The sequence below is a fragment of the Pelobates fuscus genome, chromosome 5, assembly GCF_036172605.1.
Source record: "Pelobates fuscus isolate aPelFus1 chromosome 5, aPelFus1.pri, whole genome shotgun sequence".
Taxonomy (NCBI): Eukaryota; Metazoa; Chordata; class Amphibia; order Anura; family Pelobatidae; genus Pelobates; species Pelobates fuscus.
Window position 1 is genome coordinate 337,866,346 of NC_086321.1, and position 19,300 is coordinate 337,885,645.

The 19,300-nt window shown below is 38.0% G+C and overlaps 2 protein-coding genes across 4 annotated transcripts in view; both read right to left on the reverse strand.

The window, feature by feature from the left end:
* CPNE1 (copine 1) overlaps nt 1–19,064 on the reverse strand; it is a 104,474-nt gene extending 85,410 nt beyond the window's left edge. For 2 of the 3 annotated variants that reach the window (XM_063455753.1, XM_063455756.1), the window contains exons 1-2: nt 9,489–9,502; nt 8,150–8,216 (exon numbers count right to left, since the gene is read on the reverse strand). The gene's annotated coding sequence lies outside the window, so the exon portion shown is untranslated. Of the gene's footprint in view, nt 1–8,149; nt 8,217–9,488; nt 9,503–18,974 lie in introns of those variants that run through there. The other variant, XM_063455755.1, reaches the window with a different exon arrangement.
* RBM12 (RNA binding motif protein 12) lies at nt 844–9,508 on the reverse strand. The gene is made up of 3 exons (XM_063455752.1): nt 9,489–9,508; nt 8,150–8,216; nt 844–4,960 (listed from the first exon to the last, which is right to left on the reverse strand). The coding sequence occupies exon 3, from the start codon at nt 4,936–4,938 to the stop codon at nt 2,311–2,313; it is 2,628 nt and encodes an 875-aa protein (XP_063311822.1). The 5' UTR covers nt 4,939–4,960; nt 8,150–8,216; nt 9,489–9,508; the 3' UTR covers nt 844–2,310.
* Nucleotides 19,065–19,300: the final 236 nt, after the last annotated feature.

The window sequence follows — 19,300 nt, forward strand, 5'->3', positions numbered from 1 at the left end:
AACAGGGATACATTGTTAGAAAATAAGAGATCAATAATTCATCATGCCAGGTGCTTTCATTTATGTTACTGAATGAGTTATACAATACATAGGTCTGTATATGCATACAGAGTAGGTAAGTATTCACCATACAAAATTCATGTTATTTTGCTCCTGAGTAAATCTGAAACTTATTTACTGCCTCATCTTTGTGTTTTAATGTCTCAAAAACAAATCTGTTTCAAATTGTGGAAGTTCACAGAGATAAATGTGTATTGTACACCATAAAATAAACCAAAACAGCTTAAATAAAATAAAAAAGTGAATACAATAAAATCATGCTTGACAGCAATAAGAACACACAATGATTGATTTTGTATTTTCTTTAACACATATGCAACATCTTAATGAAAGTTTATTTTTTTTTCCTGAAATCTGAGATGCACTTAGTTTGCACAAAATATTTTCATATCAACATTGTTAGACGTGCACAAAATAATGAAGAGGGGAAAAACCAAAACAAAAAAATAAATAAAATAAAAAACCAGGACAACATTTGAAAATGTACCATATCTAAATACGATACCGAACAGTAAAAAGTGTACAAGTGCATAAACAGATGTAACAAAATAAAGCAAGTATTTAACATGTAAAGATCAACACAAACAGAAGAAAAGTTAGTTGGCAAAATTCAATATCTGAAGTAAATATTTTCTCATACATGAATAATTATTAGAAATAATAAATGTGCTCACTAAGGATAAAGGGTATCTGTCTGAAACAGTACAAACCCATCATTATTCAAACAGGTTGTGTTAACATCCAGCCTCAAGATTCCCAATGTGAACATCACAAAAAACAGACTTAAAAGGTAAATGTGTACATCTCTAGACACAAGTTCAGTTTATTAACATCAAGCATCAGTGAACAGTATATACAATCATTTTTCAAAAGCTTGAAGAAACCCAGTTTAAAACATAAGAGTTACAAAAAAGGATCAGCAATGAAACCAGCTCTTCATTCAACTTTGTACAATTTTCTCAAAATGCAAAACGTTTCACCTTGCACAGTGAAATCCCAAGAATATACAATTGTGTGTAATTCATTTTGCCAGTCCAGTTTGAATAAATGTTTTGCCACATGCAAAAATTACTAACTTAGTGTTTGAAACAAGGTACATTAAAAGGCACTTTCAATTTAAATGTAGTACTGTTCTGAATAGGAGACAAAAAAAAATGAGGGGAGTGGGGGGTGGAGGGGAAGATGTATAAATAAAAACATAGTTGCTATGTTTCAACTGGCAAATTAGCCCACTCGAAGGGTTACAGTGATAACGTATGTCTGATTTTCTTAATGGTAAATTAAAAATTTCTATTGAAGCAATTACCATAAAAATGTATTAATGAATTTGGTCATACGTCATATCTGGAACAAGACAAATCATTAGGATATAAAGAGAAAATCATGTGGATTTTTTTTCTATTTATTTTTTAAAACGCACAACTCTAGTTCTAATAAACACTTGTAAAAGAATGAAACAACCATGCAGAAATAAGTTTGAACAAAAAGATATATACAGAGTACAAATTAAAAAGGGAACAAATTACAAGTGCCTTTTAAGTATCAATGGTTTGAATTATGGGACACTACACATGTTAAAATCAGGCAGCAAAACCCTTATTCTACACATCAAGTTGTCAAAATAAATACTTCAAAATAGTCATATCAAAAAACATGATTACTCATACAATCCTAATTCTGAATGCATTATTTCTAGAGACATTATTTCAACATGAGACCAGATACAATGCATGAATGTTTGAGAGGGTAAGAGGGAAAAAAAAAACCATAAACTAGGAAACCAAATTATCAATCCCATTCACCATATTCGCAAACACAGAATCTTAGTAGAAAGCATTAACATCCATTTCAAATGTAACAAGTTTTGTTCCAAAAACTGTACAGCAAACAAAGAAATGGGGCGAATCTGTGCCCTTTTAGAAATCTACACCCAAAAGCTGAAAACCTGATTAGCATTAACCCTTTTAGTGTCAATGGGTGAGCAACACATTCCTTTATTGATCAACCCTTTGGCACTCAAAGGATTGTTGGATTTTAAACTAATCAGGCGTACTTAAACTAGTTGTTTCAAAAGAAAAATCAACTGTACTGATTTCTTGCTAAGACAGATCTCGTAAACAGTCATCCAATGCCATTACATTTTAATGTAAAAAAACCTATTTCACATTTAAGCAGCCTACTCATGTAAACTAGACAGTATGTTTATTGATGTCAGTACAAAGCTAGCCTAATGCTACAGAGTGCAGACTTTTATCCTAAAACAAGTTTTACTTTTCTTGAGCCAATGGGTCTGTCATTTAAATCAACTACTGCTGCCATGGCTTCATCTCGGGATTCAAAAGCAACCATGGCTTCTCCTGTTGGCATGCCCTTTTCACTATATTTTAAACACAAAGACCCAGGGATCAGCTGATAGCCATAAAAGAAATCCAGTATCTCATCTACTGAAACTGTAAAGGGCATATTCTGCACTCTAATAACAGTTGGCCCAGGTTTTCCAGACCCAGACCCAAAGCCTGGGGGACCACTCATTTGCATATTTCCTGGACCAAAACCTGGAGGAGCATTTAACCCAGGACCACTACCTATGCTTGGAGGGGCAGCATTAAAGTTAGGCGGAACATTTGTATTCGAAGGAGCACTGCCAAAAGGTGGCGGCGCATTTCCAAAAGCAGAAGGTGGTCCACTAAAATTATTTGGACCGCTTCCAAAACTTTGGGGATCCATTGAAGCATTTGTCACATTTGTCGAGACCGTTGGAGGTGGTGGCCTCTGATCTACAAAATTGCCTCCTATAACAGGTGGTGGAACAGGAGGACCAAACGTATTAGATGGACCAGTAAAGTTTCCTGGGAAGTTAAAATTTGGACCACTGTTATTTTCTTTTAAATTACTTGCAAAAGCAAATTCATCTCCACCAGAACAGATCCCTCCTGATGGGGGGTTAGAATAATTCTGCATTTTATACCCTTTTCTACCTTGCAGTGGAGGGTTGTTTTCAATCTCCTGCCTCTCCTCAGCATTAATTAGATGCAAGAATGCATCTCGTCCATTCAGCTTCTTACGGTGAAGGCGCTCAGATTTATGGGCATCATCCTCACTTCTGAACTGAACAAGGGCTTGCCCTAATCCTTGCCCATTGTTATCGGTCAGAACCTGTACACTATTCTCCTCAACCACTATACCTTCCAAAAGGAAAAACTGAAGAACATCTTTCCTTGAGATATTGTAAGGTAAATTTGACAGATGGCACCACAGTCTGGGCATATGTTTTTCTAAATCAACATCCAGAGAACCATCTTTGTGGTCAAGATAGTTAAAGCTCTGCAGTTTTTTACGTATCAGATCTACTTTTTCAAGCATTCCCTTTTTAGATATAGGATGAACTTGAATAAATCGACTTCCCATGTACTGCTTATGACGACACAATGCAGTTTTATAATCTGCCTCATTTCTAAATTCCAGAAAACCTTCACCTGTCGCTTTTCCATTGGGTCCATAGGCTATATATATGCTATCCTCAACAATGTCTAATTTTTTAAAGAAATCAATGATATGTTTGTTTTCTGCTTCATATGGCAAACCTTTTAAATAAACACAGAAGCCATGTTCATGAGGGGATCTGGACCTCGAACGCTGGTGTGCACTGGGAGATTTGGATCTGGGCATTGACTGCTGCATTAAATGGGGAGGTCCATGATGCATTATATTATGTTTTACTATATGACCACCAGAAACTACCCATTGCCTCTCCGTTGCAGGACTGACTTCAACAAAACGCTGTCCCATTAGCATTCTATTCCGTTTCAGGGCTTCGAATGTATCATGGGGAGTAAGAAGCTTCACCAGAGCGCTACCATTGGGACGTCCCATGGGGTCTTTTAAAATTATTACACCATCTACTCTCAACCCATGAAAAAAATCCTTTACATCATTTTCAGATATCGGAAGTGGCAAGCCATGTAGACAAACATATGGATCATCATGATTAATTGGTGGTGGTTTCATTGTATTTGGAGAATTTAACTGCATAGTATTTACAGGACCAAGAAACATTGGGTTCATACTATTATTCATAGCAGAACCAGCACCATTCAATCCAGCAGGCAATGGCCCCACAGGTGGTGGATTTAAGGGTGGCATCGAAGATATTGGAGGAAGTGGGGCCATAGGTGGCACTGGAGGAACTGGAGGTATAGGAGGAACTGGGGGTAATGTTGGTACAGGGGGAAGAACAGGCATTGGGGGAATGGAAGGCATGGGTGGCAAAGCTGGCATTGTAGGCATAGGAGGAATAGGTGGTGGTGGTACTGTAGGTAGAGGGGTGGTGCTACTAGGCATAGTAGAAGCAAATGTTGGGTTACAAAAGCCTGCACCTAGGTTTGGTGGTGCATTCCCAACACTGGCAGTTGTAAGTGTTGGGACATTCTTATTACTTTCAGGAACAGAAGTAACAGTAGAAACTGTGCTTGTAGGAGGGCTACTAAAATTTGGTGCCGTTGTTGGCAAATTTACTCTGGTCATCACAGAACTACTGGCCATCCCAGAACTAGGAGGAGGTCCAGACCGGTTAGAGTTTGCAGGTGGCATATCGACATTTGCCGTTTCAAATCGCCTGCGACTGAGCTCTATCATATTTTGCATTTCAGTTTTACTGCTCAACAATAAGGACACCTTTGACCCTTTGATTGTACCACCTGTGCGCATCATACCAAGCCGTGCATCTTCATCAGTAGCAAAAACGATGAAAGCCTCACCCAGCTCACCCCCTACAATATGCACACCACCATCAGGAATGGTCAATCCAGAGAAGAAGTGGCGAATGTCCATGGTCCCCGCCACAATTGGCAGACCTTGCAAACGGATGACCACAGCCATGCTGCGTTGAAACAACACACACCTGCAGATGAAAAAAGGCACGTCCACATGAGACAAACTTTATAAACAGTTTAAAAAAAAAAAAAAAAAAAAAAAATGTATACTTTAAAAAAAAAAAAAAAAAAAATGATATTTACTCCTCAGTGATCTACATGTGATATCCCAATAAACAAAATTAATGAATGACATGTAAAAAGCAATATTATTAACCATTAACGCTAAGAAGAAATCAATGTGGAGGGTTTGTGATCTGAACCAGAGATAAACAGTGAATGGTAGAGTAATTTAGGCAGAAGCCTATAACAAAAGGCATGATCCCCCTGGAAAGAACAATAGCTTGATACAGAGAACACAAGTGGATGGGGGTTTATCTATAAACCAACAGGGGCTTTAATTTTTTTTTCTTCTTTAATGAATCCCCAGTAGAGAAGGATGGGTGGGAGAAGTCTGGAACCACCCATAGTAAAGATGGTATAAGGAAACACAAAAGGTAGGTAGAGTTGTCAGCAGGTTTGTTGTTCTTTTTTTAACAATATAAATCAACATTAAAATTAGAATGCAAAAATATATATATATATATTTTTTAAAACGCGCAGCAGTTTTACACTACATGAGTGTAGAATACTCAAAAACGTTTGCGCAAAGCAGAAAACATTACACAAGGACCATGTGGTTTGTTACTTCAAGGAACTTGGAGGAGGGATCTTTCTATGATCAAATTAATAGTTAAATATAGATTTTTTTAAAAATGTATTTTCCCCACATTAATAAGTAATGTCACAGGTGTAACAATACCCTGATAAACAATACATGAAACACTATGAAACAAATTATACAGTCATTACTTCCCAGCAGAGTAAGGTACCATTTAAAATCAATTTGTTAGATAAACAAGAAAAAAGTCTGCATGAAAAATAAAGGATCCCTGGAATAACTCCCTAACAGCGTCAGTTGGTGAAGTTTAAAAATGGTGAAGTGACTTGTTGGGTTTTACCTACTTAAACCAATGTAATGCCATGCCTTGTTCCCAACCAACTGCATCTCTAGACATCAATAAATGGCACAATGGAAACTAGACATAATCATAACAAGCACCTGTTTTTTCTACCACACACTTATCAGTTGTCCTTACAATGCAAATATATTTGTGTGTGTGTGGGGTAAGAGGATTCAACAAATCAGAGGAGGGGTTACCATAACTGACCATTTCGACCAGCCTCCATTGCTCCCCCTAATGTCTCAACATGGGTAATATAAACATTACATGATGCTTAAAAAAAACAAAAAAACACAAGAACAGCAAAGCACTGCTAGCATACATTCAACTAAAACGTTCTATTGAAATCTGACAAGATTTGCAAATTGTTCAACAAAGCAATGGATGCATTTCATGTGAAAGTAAGTGGGGCAGAGCAATTTTAGAAAGAAATTCTTTTTAATACGCTGAAAGCCACTTACTGCATCATGCCTGGCTCTTTATAACACGTCAATTAAGCTGTATTTTAGAAAGTAAGCAGCTCTTTCTCAGGGCATTTGTCTGCTTCCCTAACAGATAATATTAAAAGTTTACACACTGTTTATTTCATCTGCAAAGTGCAAACACATTCGGCTAACAAGTTTTCTCCATGCACATGTTGAGGTCACTCCAGTGTATTTGGTTTTAGTACCAATATACCTAGGCATATCCAAGGCCACCTTACTGGAAACTTGAGCATGCAGTGTGTGTGCATATTGGATAGACAAGTAAATAGAGACAAAGACCCAACAAAGGAGGAAAATGTACCGATTGTCTTAAACAATTATATAAAATGGGCACTAAACATTAGAAAATAATCAAAATCTTATAAGGATGCCTACAGTGTCCACTGCTCAGGGTATATCCTGGCCACATCTATCTTACAGAAATGTTCAGATGAGAGAAGAAATCAAAAATGCACAACAGGTTTTACATCTACAGGACTTAATATAGTCACAGTATTTATGAATCATTGTTGCTTATTGCAAACTAAGCCGTTTTAGTTTTATTTTAAAATATCAGTTTGCAATAACCAATAATGATCCAAAAAAAGTTTGACTACTTGGAATACTTTCAGTCATGTAGATGTACATTTCTTTCCAGAAGCAACTCCTTAAAGCGACAGTCACCCCGAACTCTAGAAATCAGTATTTGAAATGCTCATTTTGACTGTCGGAATTTCACTAAAATTCCAACCTAGTAAAGAGATATATACGGAGACAAAGCAGGGACTACTTTATTTTTGTATATTTCCTACGCCTGACCCTTCTAGACACTGGGTGGAGATATCGCTGTCTAGAAGTGACAATTCCCCCCCCCAGCGGTTACCTCAATGCTGTGCTCTCGCACAAGTGCAAGAGTTCACCAGTGACGTTGGCTCCGGGCACTGAAGCACCAGAAGGTGAATAATACCCCCCGCTGGAGGAAGATGACCACGTCAGCAAAGGACAAGTTTGGGTAGGTAAAACCTTTACCTGTCCCCCCCACAAACACCAAGTGGCAATGTCACCATCAGGGTTCTTTGCAAATTCTACAAAGTCCTCAGACAGCGACAGTGCCGCTCTAATTTCTCCAAAAGAAGTCAGAAAGGCTGCTTAACAATTAAGATTGCAGCCTTTCAAAAATTTCTACCCCTACTCTCAAGTTCTCAATTTTTGTATTCAGTGAGAGGATACTGAAGGTTACAGAATAGCACGGCAAAGATATGACAGTAGGAATGTGCAAGAGGTTCACTAGTCCTTGGGTGTAACTTGGACATGTGTATGTATGTAGTGTGTAACGTGAAAGCCCCAATTATCCAACAAAGAGTGCACTCTATGATATGTCAATAAAAGCATAGGAAATATGTTCTAAATATCCAAATGATGTATACACAGTTCATGATCAAGATTTTAGTCATATGGAATTATCACAAAATATGCATAATTTGTAATATGTAAATAAAAGCCCAGGAAACTCTTGATCAAACCAATAGAGTGCACTCTTTTGGGATAAATATGACAGACACAGATATAGAGATATAGATATACATACACACACAAATATATATCATGTTGCCTAACAAGTGAAAAACAAACTAAGATAAAACTGTGCACTGGGTGGAGCTGAATCAAGATTCCTACATAGAGAGCCATATTTCACAACAAGTTGTGAAAATGATTTTTTTTTAAAAATAAAAAAAATAAAGCTTATTACCAGTCTCCCAAGTTCTTCCAGAAGCACTGCTAGATCAAATACACAGGAATGCAGCAGCAATAGACAGCTAATAAAACAAATATAGAGTAAGCATGTTAGAAGTCCATTGCAACAGAAAGTTTCATAAACCATATATCAAGCTGAATTTCTTAATCACAATTCAGAATTAACCATTTGACTTTAATATACATTTATCTACTTGTCATTCACGACTAGGATTTAAAATTGGTCTGACGTGGAAGCACATGGGCACCATCTACACTATATATTTAATAAACTGATATTGTAACATTTTTGCTTTCTAATACTTCAGAAAGAATGCCCCTTTAAACTTAATCAATGGATTTTAAAGCATACTAATTGGGTACATACCACTAGTTCTGCAATTTATTTTTAAACAGCCACATAAAACATACAATAAAATTTGATAAAAACACATGCATTACACCCTTCCTGTTAGAAAATACTCTTTTGCATTGCCATGATACCCATCTATACACAGTACATATGGGTAGTTCACCTAATGAAAAAAAAACAAAACAAAAAAATATATATATTTTTTTTTTATAGATTTATTCATTTCTATGTAATTATCCCCATTGCAGCATACCATTTGTAAAAGACAACAACTTAAGCTATTTAGGATGGAACATTTTGAGTCCAATATTGTTGAATTTCATTATATTTTTTTATATTGAATTCCACAGTCTGTGCAGGCCCTACTAAATCAAAGACCCCATATTTGTATTATTTTGTATCGCCTGGCTAGAGCAATACCCCACTGTATGGCAATCAACAATGCAGTTGGATTCAATTTCTGTGGCACGACTTGACACAGGCCATCTCCACAGGCTCCTGTAGCCAAGCCAATTACTCAAACGTTTATTTCTTCTTAGGTCACACTTCTCACCTGCTGATACTCTTCAGCCCAGAAGTAATGTTAAAAAATGGTAAGCTAATGCAGTGTGAACTTCAGCATATCAGGGCAGGCTAGAGTGCTCTTAGGCAAAGTGTCACACCATCTCTCAGCAGGACAAAGGTGTAATCGATTATCTTAGCCAATCCAATGCTTTCCTATAGGATAGCATTGGGAGGCTAGTGCACATGCATGACAAGAAGCTGTGCTGAGCCAATCAGACGGTCTCTCTGAGAGCATCTGATTGAAATAGTGGAGTTTTACTGCACTATTTTGGTGCAAGTGCATCTAGTGATGTCAGGCATACGGTTAACAGAAGAAAGAAAACTACAAAATGTAGCATAAGAGAAGAAAACAACATTAAATATCTATGTTGCAGCACAAGTAAAGGAAAACCAGTTAGTTATCCTTCAAACAGCTTACCTGAAGTAATAAGATGTTCTCTTTGCTTCCTTAAGAAGGGAACAACCAATCCTGTAGGCAACCAATTAAAAAAATCTTTACAACTGTAAAAAAATGAATTAAGGCAATAAAAATCAAACTCCAGCAACACATATTGTGTCAAAGAAAAATTAATTTGTGGATCACATAAAATATGTTACAAAACAAAATGTTTGCAGATTGCTATGGAGTATCAAACATGGATGCAAAATCAATTTCCAGAATTAGACATTATCACTCTATACTCCATTGCTCCAGGTGCATGTTGTCAAATGACCTCTAGTATGCCTGGCAACTAGTGGTGCATGGGTACTGCATATTTTCCCATAATGTGTAAAAGATGCCTGACATTTTATAGCGAACATTCAAGAAAATCTAGAAACCATTTCACCTTCTCTAGGGATATTCCATACACCAGCTTTGTACCCTCTTTAATGTGCGTTAGCACAAGACTGAAGCTCAGAGCTTATATCTTTTCTAGCATGGTGTTTAATGGGGGGGGGGGGGGGAAGGAGACCGCATACTTGTATGCAAATCTACCCCATCATTTAGAGTGGCTTACCATAATTCTTACTGTGCCTGGACTCAATTACGTGGAGTCCACTATGGCAAGAAATCTGTAGAGTGTTTCAGTTATATATTTACAAACAGTTTGCTTAGCACAATTTTAAGATATAAACATGGTAGTCCCTGTAAAGTGCTTAACACGACAGATGTTCTTTAAGTTACAACATAAGCTTCCTTTGATGTACAAGGTGGCAAAACAGTATCAACATGGATAAAAGGATTGGTAGCATTAGGTTAGTAGCACAATACATTACAGGGTATGTCAGATTGTTACCACCAAGATAAAATGCTGTATGTCTTCTAAACAAATATACAATAAAGCGATAAATTGACTTGGTAATATCAAGAGCTATTTTATTACAAAAATAACTAACAGGAATAAAAGAAACAATGACTTGCTTTAAAAAAAAAAAAAAAAAAGTGTTATTTAGGGAAATATACAAAATTATTGACCGTGATCAGCTTGCTGTAAACCCATATAATCTCCTTGGAAATGAGAAGCCTGGTATATGCCACAATATAAAAAAAGAAAAGCTTAAATTTTTGTAGTCAACATGTTCACAACTGATTAATTCCAGAATGACAATTCAAGTTATTATGTACTCAATATATTACCACACACTGTAATTACCAAATGTTCCATAAATTCCATATAACAGCACTACAGTGTATAAAACCACAAACATTAATATCTAGAATATATTTCATACCAGGAAATAAGACATGTTCATATATGTCAAACGATTTTATAGTCAAAAGGAAAATGTTGATATGAGTGACCATAATGCAGTGCAAAATATTCAACCAGCAAAACAGGTACATATAAAGTAATCTTAAAAGCATATTTACTATATCCTGCAAACATGAAGTATTTTGACACTTCACTAATCAATACATGAAAATTTCCATTATTTTAATAAAGAGTGATATAGCAATATTTGCACGCAATATGAAACCTAATTAACAGACATTTAGAATCCAGAGTAATGTATAGTTAATCTACACCTAACCTTGACACATCCAAGAAGTCTTAAAATCTCCAGTTTTTGTGAAGCAGGGTAGAGTTTACCTTAGTTTTATATGCCAGAGAACCAATGGTTGCACAGTTAGCCAATATCAAACACACACAGGCATTTTTTTTTTTACCTTAAACAAAAATAGACTCAAAAGTTTAAATGGATAGATTCAACATTTTGTGTGCAGTCAATCTGTTGTGTATTCTATATTGGTCCTAAAATTACATTTTTAAGATCCTAAAGGGACTGACCGAATAAAAAAATATTTAGTAGTTTATACCCAATTAAAATGTATATGCATTTTTTCAAAAGGGTATATCTAAAAGCAGCTTGCAAAATCTGCAGATCTCTTGTCTGAAGCCTAAGTAAGCCATTCCCTTTAAATAAGCCTATAATTTTCTGTGCTGTTTAATCACAGACTTCCCAATGCAGCTCAATGAGAAGTAGTTGCAAGGCAGGTGACTTTGGCCATTACCTGGAAGTAACAGGGCCTGTTGTCAGACTGACAGCCAGGAGGGGTCACAAGGTTAATTTATAGAAATAAAAAAATTCTATTAAAATCTGCACTTTTTGTAAACTGAAAAAAGGGACACACTTCACACAAGGCATGTCAGCAAGCTAAAGTGCTTTAGGGGTCTGGAGTGCCCCTTTAACACAGCAGTAGTGGCCCCTGTCTGCTGCCTCTACTTTGCAAATACAGAAGCATTAGCGCAAGTAGTTAAGGAGCAGCAGTAATATGTTAAGAGCCTCAGGGGATGCTCTCAGATCATCACTGGCCACCCATCACGAGTGCAGGTTACTAAATGAAGTATATATACTTCTGACTGGCAACCAGTGAATAACAGATTGTCTGCATTAGCAAATTAGAGGCAGTAAAAGGACAACTGGAGACACTATTCCAGTGTTAAGCTGACCAAAAAAATGTTTAAACACTAGAAGGTAAGATGATGTTTGTGGATTCCAGGAACCATACCCATTTAATTGAGGTGAAGTAGTAATGGTGCATAGAGTGGTCCTTTAATCGCACTCAGGATCCCAGTGTAACCTTAATGTTTATATGGATTTCACACTGAAGAAGTGAGGAACTACTAGCAACTACACCAGGACCCGCAGTGTTCTGAGGGTTGATGCAGTGATCCTCCCACTCAAGGCCACAATCAGGGTCTATGTAATTGTGGGGGCCCTTTCAACACTATTTGGTCTAGTTGGGGAGATAGAAGTATCTCCCCAAACCAGACCTTTTTTAAAAGTGCACAAGATTGGACCCCTGTCAGATCAGAACTAAGCCCTGACAGATTGCAGAATTTAAGATCACCCTGGAAAAAATGGCAAAGATGCTAACCTAATTCACACACAACTTAACAAATAAAGAAAACCATGAACTGTACACAATGAAACATTTCTATAAGGCAAATGGATATTTACCACAACACCGCAGAAGTGAGTTTTAGCACCAATTAAGTAGTACACTATTAATAACCTCCAAATTCAAGATGTGCAATGCGGGTGTAAGTTTGAGTTCACGCAAAACTTAGCTGCATTTCTTGGACTTCACAATAAATATCTGAGTTCAATAAAGCAAATACATTTCATATAATTACAATAGAAGAGTCAGGAATAATGCAAAGAAATACATTGTTTTACTTCCTAAACAATATTTCTGATGCATTACTCATCAACCACCTCCTGATATAATGTTGCAAACTGCCTACATTTCCATGGTTTCACCCCTTAAAGGACCACTCTAGGCACCCAGACCACTTCAGCTTAATGAAGTGGTCTGGGTGCCAGGTCCTTCTAGGGTTAACTAATTTTTTTATAAACATAGCAGTTTCAGAGAAACTGCTATGTTTATCGATTAGTTAAGCCTTCCCCTATTTCCTCTAGTGGCTGTCTCACTGACAGCCGCTAGAGGCGCTTGCGTGATTCTCACTGTGAAAATCACAGTGAGAGCACGCAAGCGTCCATAGGAAAGCATTATGAATGCTTTCCTATGTGACCGGCTGAATGCGCGCGCAGCTCTTGCCGCGCGTGCGCATTCAGCCGACGGGGAGGAACGAAGGCGGAGATGAGGAGGAGAGCTCCCCGCCCAGCGCTGGAAAAAGTTACGTTTTAACCCTTTTCCCCTTTCCAGAGCCGGGCGGAAGGGGGTCCCTGAGGGTGGGGGCACCCTCAGGGCACTCTAGTGCCAGGAAAACGAGTATGCTTTCCTGGCACTAGAGTGGTCCTTTAAAGACACAGCTTCAGAAGCTTGTCTTGCACTTAAAGGGACTCTCCAGTGCCAGGAAAACAAACAGACAGCCACTAGAGGAGGCCTTAACCCTGCAAGGTAAATATTGCAGTTTATAAAATACTGCAATAATTACACTTGCAGGGTTAAGGGTAGTGGGAGTTGGCACCCAGACCACTCCAATGGGCAGAAGTGGTCTGGGTGCCTGGAGTGTCCCTTTAAGGAAATAAGCAAATGTTCCATTGTTTGCAGTTTGTTTTCAACGACAATTTGCATCTCTCTCATTTATTGCACCAACACATTATGTACCATTGTTTTTTTAATTTGATGTGAAATAGAATAAATTAGATTTTTTTTATATGTATAAGTAAAATACAAAAAAAAAAAAAAATATGTGCATAATTAGGGGAGCTTAAGGAAAGCAATGTAAAATAAAGTCATTTAGTTGACCTGATTTGCAGAGTATATAATATGACTAGGATTTTCTTGGCACTATAGTTTTCCTTTGAGCATATAATCTCTGCTAAATATTGTAGTAATATGGTGTGTGTGTGTGCGTGGGGGGGGGGGGGGGGGGGTTGATTTTTAACACACAGGGATTTTAAAAATGTGTGTTTCATAAACCGGTTGTGTACTACTCCTAAACAATTCTCCAGTTTCAGGAAAACAAACCCGTTTTCCGGGCACTAGAGGATCCTGGAGTGCCCACTTCCCTCCTCTATCCGACATCGCTGAAGGGGTTAAAACCCTTTCAGACACTTCCCTGGATCCAGCGCCGATGTCCCTCGGCGCTGGGTCAGGCTCCACCCATGCCGGCAAAACGAATGCATGCGCGGCAAAGGCCGCGCGCGCATTACACCTCAACATAGGGAAGGATTATTCAATGCTTTCCTATGGGGATTCCGGCGACGATTGAGGTCCTCATGCATAGCGTGAAGACAAGGTAAATATTGCAGTTTTTAAAAAATGCAATAATTACACTTGAAGGGTTAAGGGTGATGGTAGTTGGTACACAGACCACTCCAATGGGCAGAGGCAGTCTGGGTGCCTGGAGTGTCCCTTTAAGTATTAAATAATTCAAGTTTAAATTAAAGCACTTTGAATGCATTGAAGTCCATATAGTTTTTGAGATGTTTCATGTGATAAGAGAAAAGCTATAATGTTGCAGTAATCACTATAAGCTAAAATAGTGTCAACTAGAACTACCGTTGATTTTCAGTAGTTCTAAGCCATACTATGGTTGGTAGTTTTATTTAACAGTAGTTTGAGTGCCATTTATTTGCCCTTCTGAATAACAGAAATCCAAGCATGCGATGTGTATGGGTTTATTGTTTTCCTCGGTCAGTATGAATCTTTTGTTGATATGGACATTGGGTGCGGACTCAAAAAACACACTGAATTTGTACTAGACAACCTTGAATCTTGGCACTAGTCAAATATGGTCTTCTATCTCAGCGTGGTCTACTTTACTGTTATTGGGACAGTGGCCAGATCTTTATTATCTTTTTTTCTTGCTTACTTTAAGCAAAAACAAGTTCAGTGGTTTGGGGGCGGGGTGGTAAAAGCTGCTTAACCCCTTAAGGACACATGACATGTCATGATTCCCTTTTATTCCAGAAGTTTGGTCCTTAAGGGGTTAAAGGGCCACTATAGGCATCCAGACAAGTTCAGCTCAATGAAGTGGTCTGGGTGCCAGGTCTATCTAGTATTAACCCTGCAGCTGTAAACATAGCCATTTCAGAGAAACTGCTATGTTTACACTAGGGTAAATCCAGCCTTTAATGGCTGTCCTATGAAATGCTTTCCTATGGACTGTTTGAATGTGCGCGCGGCTCTTGCCGTGTGTGTGCATTCAGCGCCGACTTCAGGAGAGGTAGGAGAGTTCCCCAGCGCCGAGGGAGCCCGGCGCTGGAGAAAGGCAAGTGGCAGGAGGGGGACCTAAAGACCCTAGAGTGCCAGGAAATCGAGTTTAAATATTTACCCCCAAAAGTCCTCATTGTAAAAATACCACATCCAATAGAATTCCTTCAAAACAAGAGAACTGATTGATAAAAACATTGCAATCCTGTGATATTGTGCATTTCTCATACATGGGTTTTACAAAAACTGAAGTATTTCATATAGGATTTTTCAAAATGACAGTTTCTATTTAAAGGGACACTATAGTCACCTGAACAACTTTAGCTTAATGAAGCAGTTTTGGTGTATAGAACATACCCCTGCAGCCTCACTGCTCAATCCTCTGCCATTTAGGAGTTAAATCCCTTTGTTTATGAACCCTAGTCACACCTCCTTGCATGTGACTTGCACAGCCTTCCATAAACACTTCCTGTAAAGAGAGCCCTATTTAGGCTTTCTTTACTGCAAGTTCTGTTTAATTAAGGATTTTCTTATCCCCTGCTATGTTAATAGCTTGCTAGACCTTGCAAGAGCCTCCTGTATGTGATTAAAGTTCAATTTAGAGATTGAGATACAATTATTTAAGGTAAATTACATCTGTTTGAAAGTGAATCCAGTTTTTGTTTTCATGCAGGCTCTGTAAATCATAGCCAGGGATGGTGTGGCTAGGGCTGCATAAACAGAAACAGTGATTTAACTCCTAAATGACAGTGAATTGAGCAGTGAAATTGCAGGGGAATTATCTATACACTAAAAATGCTTTATTTAGCTAAAGTCATTTAGGTGACTATAGTGTTCTTTTAACCTCTGGGAAGTGCATTTTTGTACACACACACACACACACACACACACACACCGCACTTTTGCAGTTTAATTTGTAAACTTGATAAATGCAACTAATATATGCTACTGTAAGAAAAATCCCTAAATTGTGCTCAGCTATACTTCCTGAATCAGAATGACCCCTCTGCATACCTTTGTCAGGTTTTTGGTTTTTTTTTTACAAACAGAAGAGAAACAGAGCATCTGTCTAGGGTCACCAATTCTGGTCCCAGCTGACAGAGGGGAGCCCTAGAATCAAATGATACCTGGGGTTACCAGTTACCAGCAGTGAAACAGTCCTTGCTGGTAAAATAATACATGACAGACATTTTACATCATGCATCCTGAAGTGAAGTACAAGCATGATAGAAAATTTCCGTCATGAATCCTTAAAGGAGCACTATAGTGCCAGGAAAAAACTTTTTTTCCTGGCACTATAGGGCCAGTAGGTCCCCCCACCCGCTAAACTGAAGGGGTTAAAACCCCTTTCAACCACTTAACCTTTCTCCAGTGCCTTTAAGCTGGGGAACTCTCCACCCCTGCGGACGTCAGATCCGAAAGCGCGGCAAGAGCCGCACGCATTCAAACAGCCCACAGGAAAGCATTACTCAATGCTTTCTTATGGACGTCCAGCGTCTTCTCACTGTGATTTTCAGTGAGAAACGCGGAAGAGCCTCTAGCGGCTGTCAGCGAGACAGCCGCTAGAGGCTGCATTAACCCTCATTGAAACATAGTTTCTCTGAAATGTCTATGTTTTCAGCTGCAGGGTTAAAACTAGAGGGACCTGGCAGCAAGATCGCTAAATTGAGCTGAAGTGGTCTGGGTGCCTATAGTGGTCCTTTAATGGTTGAAAATACAAAGCAGGGCTTATGTTAGCGAAAACCACTCACTGTAATGCAAACTGCTTGTTTAGGGTATAAGCCTAAACAAAGCTTGTATTAAAATAAATAAATAAATAAATAAAAAATGGGAGATCACATTACATGCATATGAAGATCAGTGAACAAAAGGGCAAGGTTTACAGGATTCCAAAATCAACTCAATGCTAACGGAACCTTACAAAATACTTGCAAACTTGTAGACTTCACCCTTAACAGCTGCCACAAGAAATATTTCTGACAAGTACAATGTATAAATCTAATGTACTACCCTAAAGGGAATAGACCACAAAACACCAATAACCACAAGAACTATGAAATAGGATTATAGGTTAATATGTACATTAAGGTTCTCCTAAAATGTAGTAAGGATTTAATAAATATTAGAGGCTAAAGAATCAAATTTAGTGTGCAACCTGACTTTTTCTTGAAGAGGCAGCAAAAAAAATAATCCAACAATACATAAAATACTCAAAAAGCTTATTTTTAGCAGTAAATATTAAGAACGTTTTTGAGTTTGTGTTCTTTAATTCAGGGCAAAGACGGAAGAGAAGACAAAGGATTAATGGGACACCCAAGCAACATAACACCTACAATCCTTTTACAGACTATAGTAAAAGATCACCTCTGTCAAAAAGCATTTATCCACATAAAATTCAATATAATTAAAACTGCCTGCATTTACAGTCAAGAATAGCATAGCCAAAAGTGATGGTTGATGCAAACAATTTCACAAGTTATACTGATTAACAATGTGGGGAACACTGCTGTTCCCTTCAATGTAATTATTTTTCGATGATTTGCAAAAGTAAATCGGGTTCAATCATTTTACTTCATAACATTGTTTGATACATTGTTACATAAAAATCAACATTCCTCTGTCGTTTTAAACTTGAATTCAACTAAATGAAGGCCAAACTACATAACTATGTACCAAGACTGACTGCTACACACGAAAACACAAAAGTTTGATATAGCAGGGTAGGACATACAGTTTTGTATAACTAATTCATCCCGGTGTGGGGTTTTATGTTAAGACACAAGGCATTTTTCATGTGAACGGTCTTTGATACGTTGTAATCACAGCTAAATATTCTTAGGAAATCGTTTTTGTTTTTTTTACAATAAATAAATCATATACACCCTTTGTTCACAACTTTCTCGTCACTACCTAAAACTACAGCTACAAACAGAAGTACAAAATGAGACAAAAGCAAAGTTCAGGTCTGTTTTAGGTAAAAGTTCAGGTCTGTTTTAGGTAAAAACGTAGAGGAGAGCATGCACAGTAGTCCAAACTATACCCAATTCAGCCATTATGCATGTTCAGTTGCCCTTCAATTAAACAAACATAGCTACTGTCCTTAAAAATATAGCAACCACAATATTCTGGGGGTGATACCAAAAATCCATCACCATGACTTGGAAACAAAAAGCAGTAAGCCTAAAATCTTACAGTTTATTCATTAAGCTTTGACATGAGAACTTAAAAAAAAAAAAAAACAGCAAACCTAGGGCAAAAATGGGAGAAAACAAAAAAACTCAACATCCTAACATAAGGGACTTACATGTGCAATTTACATATCTAGCAATCCCCCACCAAAAAAATAAATCCACAAATTCACAGTAAACAAAGTAATTCTGCACTATAACATGCAGAAAATATAACAAAAACAAAAGACAGCATCACCAAAAACTAAGCAAATACATTATCTGTAGTAACAAAGTAACATGTAAATAAAGTAAATGAAATAAATACAGTTATTACAGAATAATAGAGGAGATGAGGTAAACATTAGAAACTCAGCATGTCACAGGGCCTGAGAGGGGCACGGTGCCTCATGCTCCCAATATATAAACGTGGTGGGTGTGGGAGCCATGGAGTAGCACAGAATAGGTTTACACACACACACATATCAATATAAAGCGTATATCTCGGTAAATGATTACATGGACCCGCATTACAGCGCCTCCCCGTGCGGCCGGCAGCCAGGTCTCCCCTCACACAATGCCCCCCACACATCCCAAAACACAGCAGCCGCCATTCGCTTTCTCTTACCGCTGGGATCTGTTTTACTGAAACAAAACAAAATGACAACACAGGAGGAGGAGGAGGAGGAGGGGGGGTACTATGTCGTCGTCGCCTTCCCTCGGTGTTTTTTTTTTTGGGGGGGGTGGGGGAAGGGAGGTCGGTGGGAGTTTGGATTTTTCTTCTTCGCAGACCAGCGGCCGGTAGTGACGTTGTTATAATTATTAATATTATTATTGTTATTAATCTTTTTAGGTTTTAGGAGTAACTCCCCCCCTCACTTGCTCCAGCAGCAGCCGCTCAAAATGGCGGCCGCTTCAGTCAGTGACGTCACGAAGATGAAGGAGGGGAGGCGG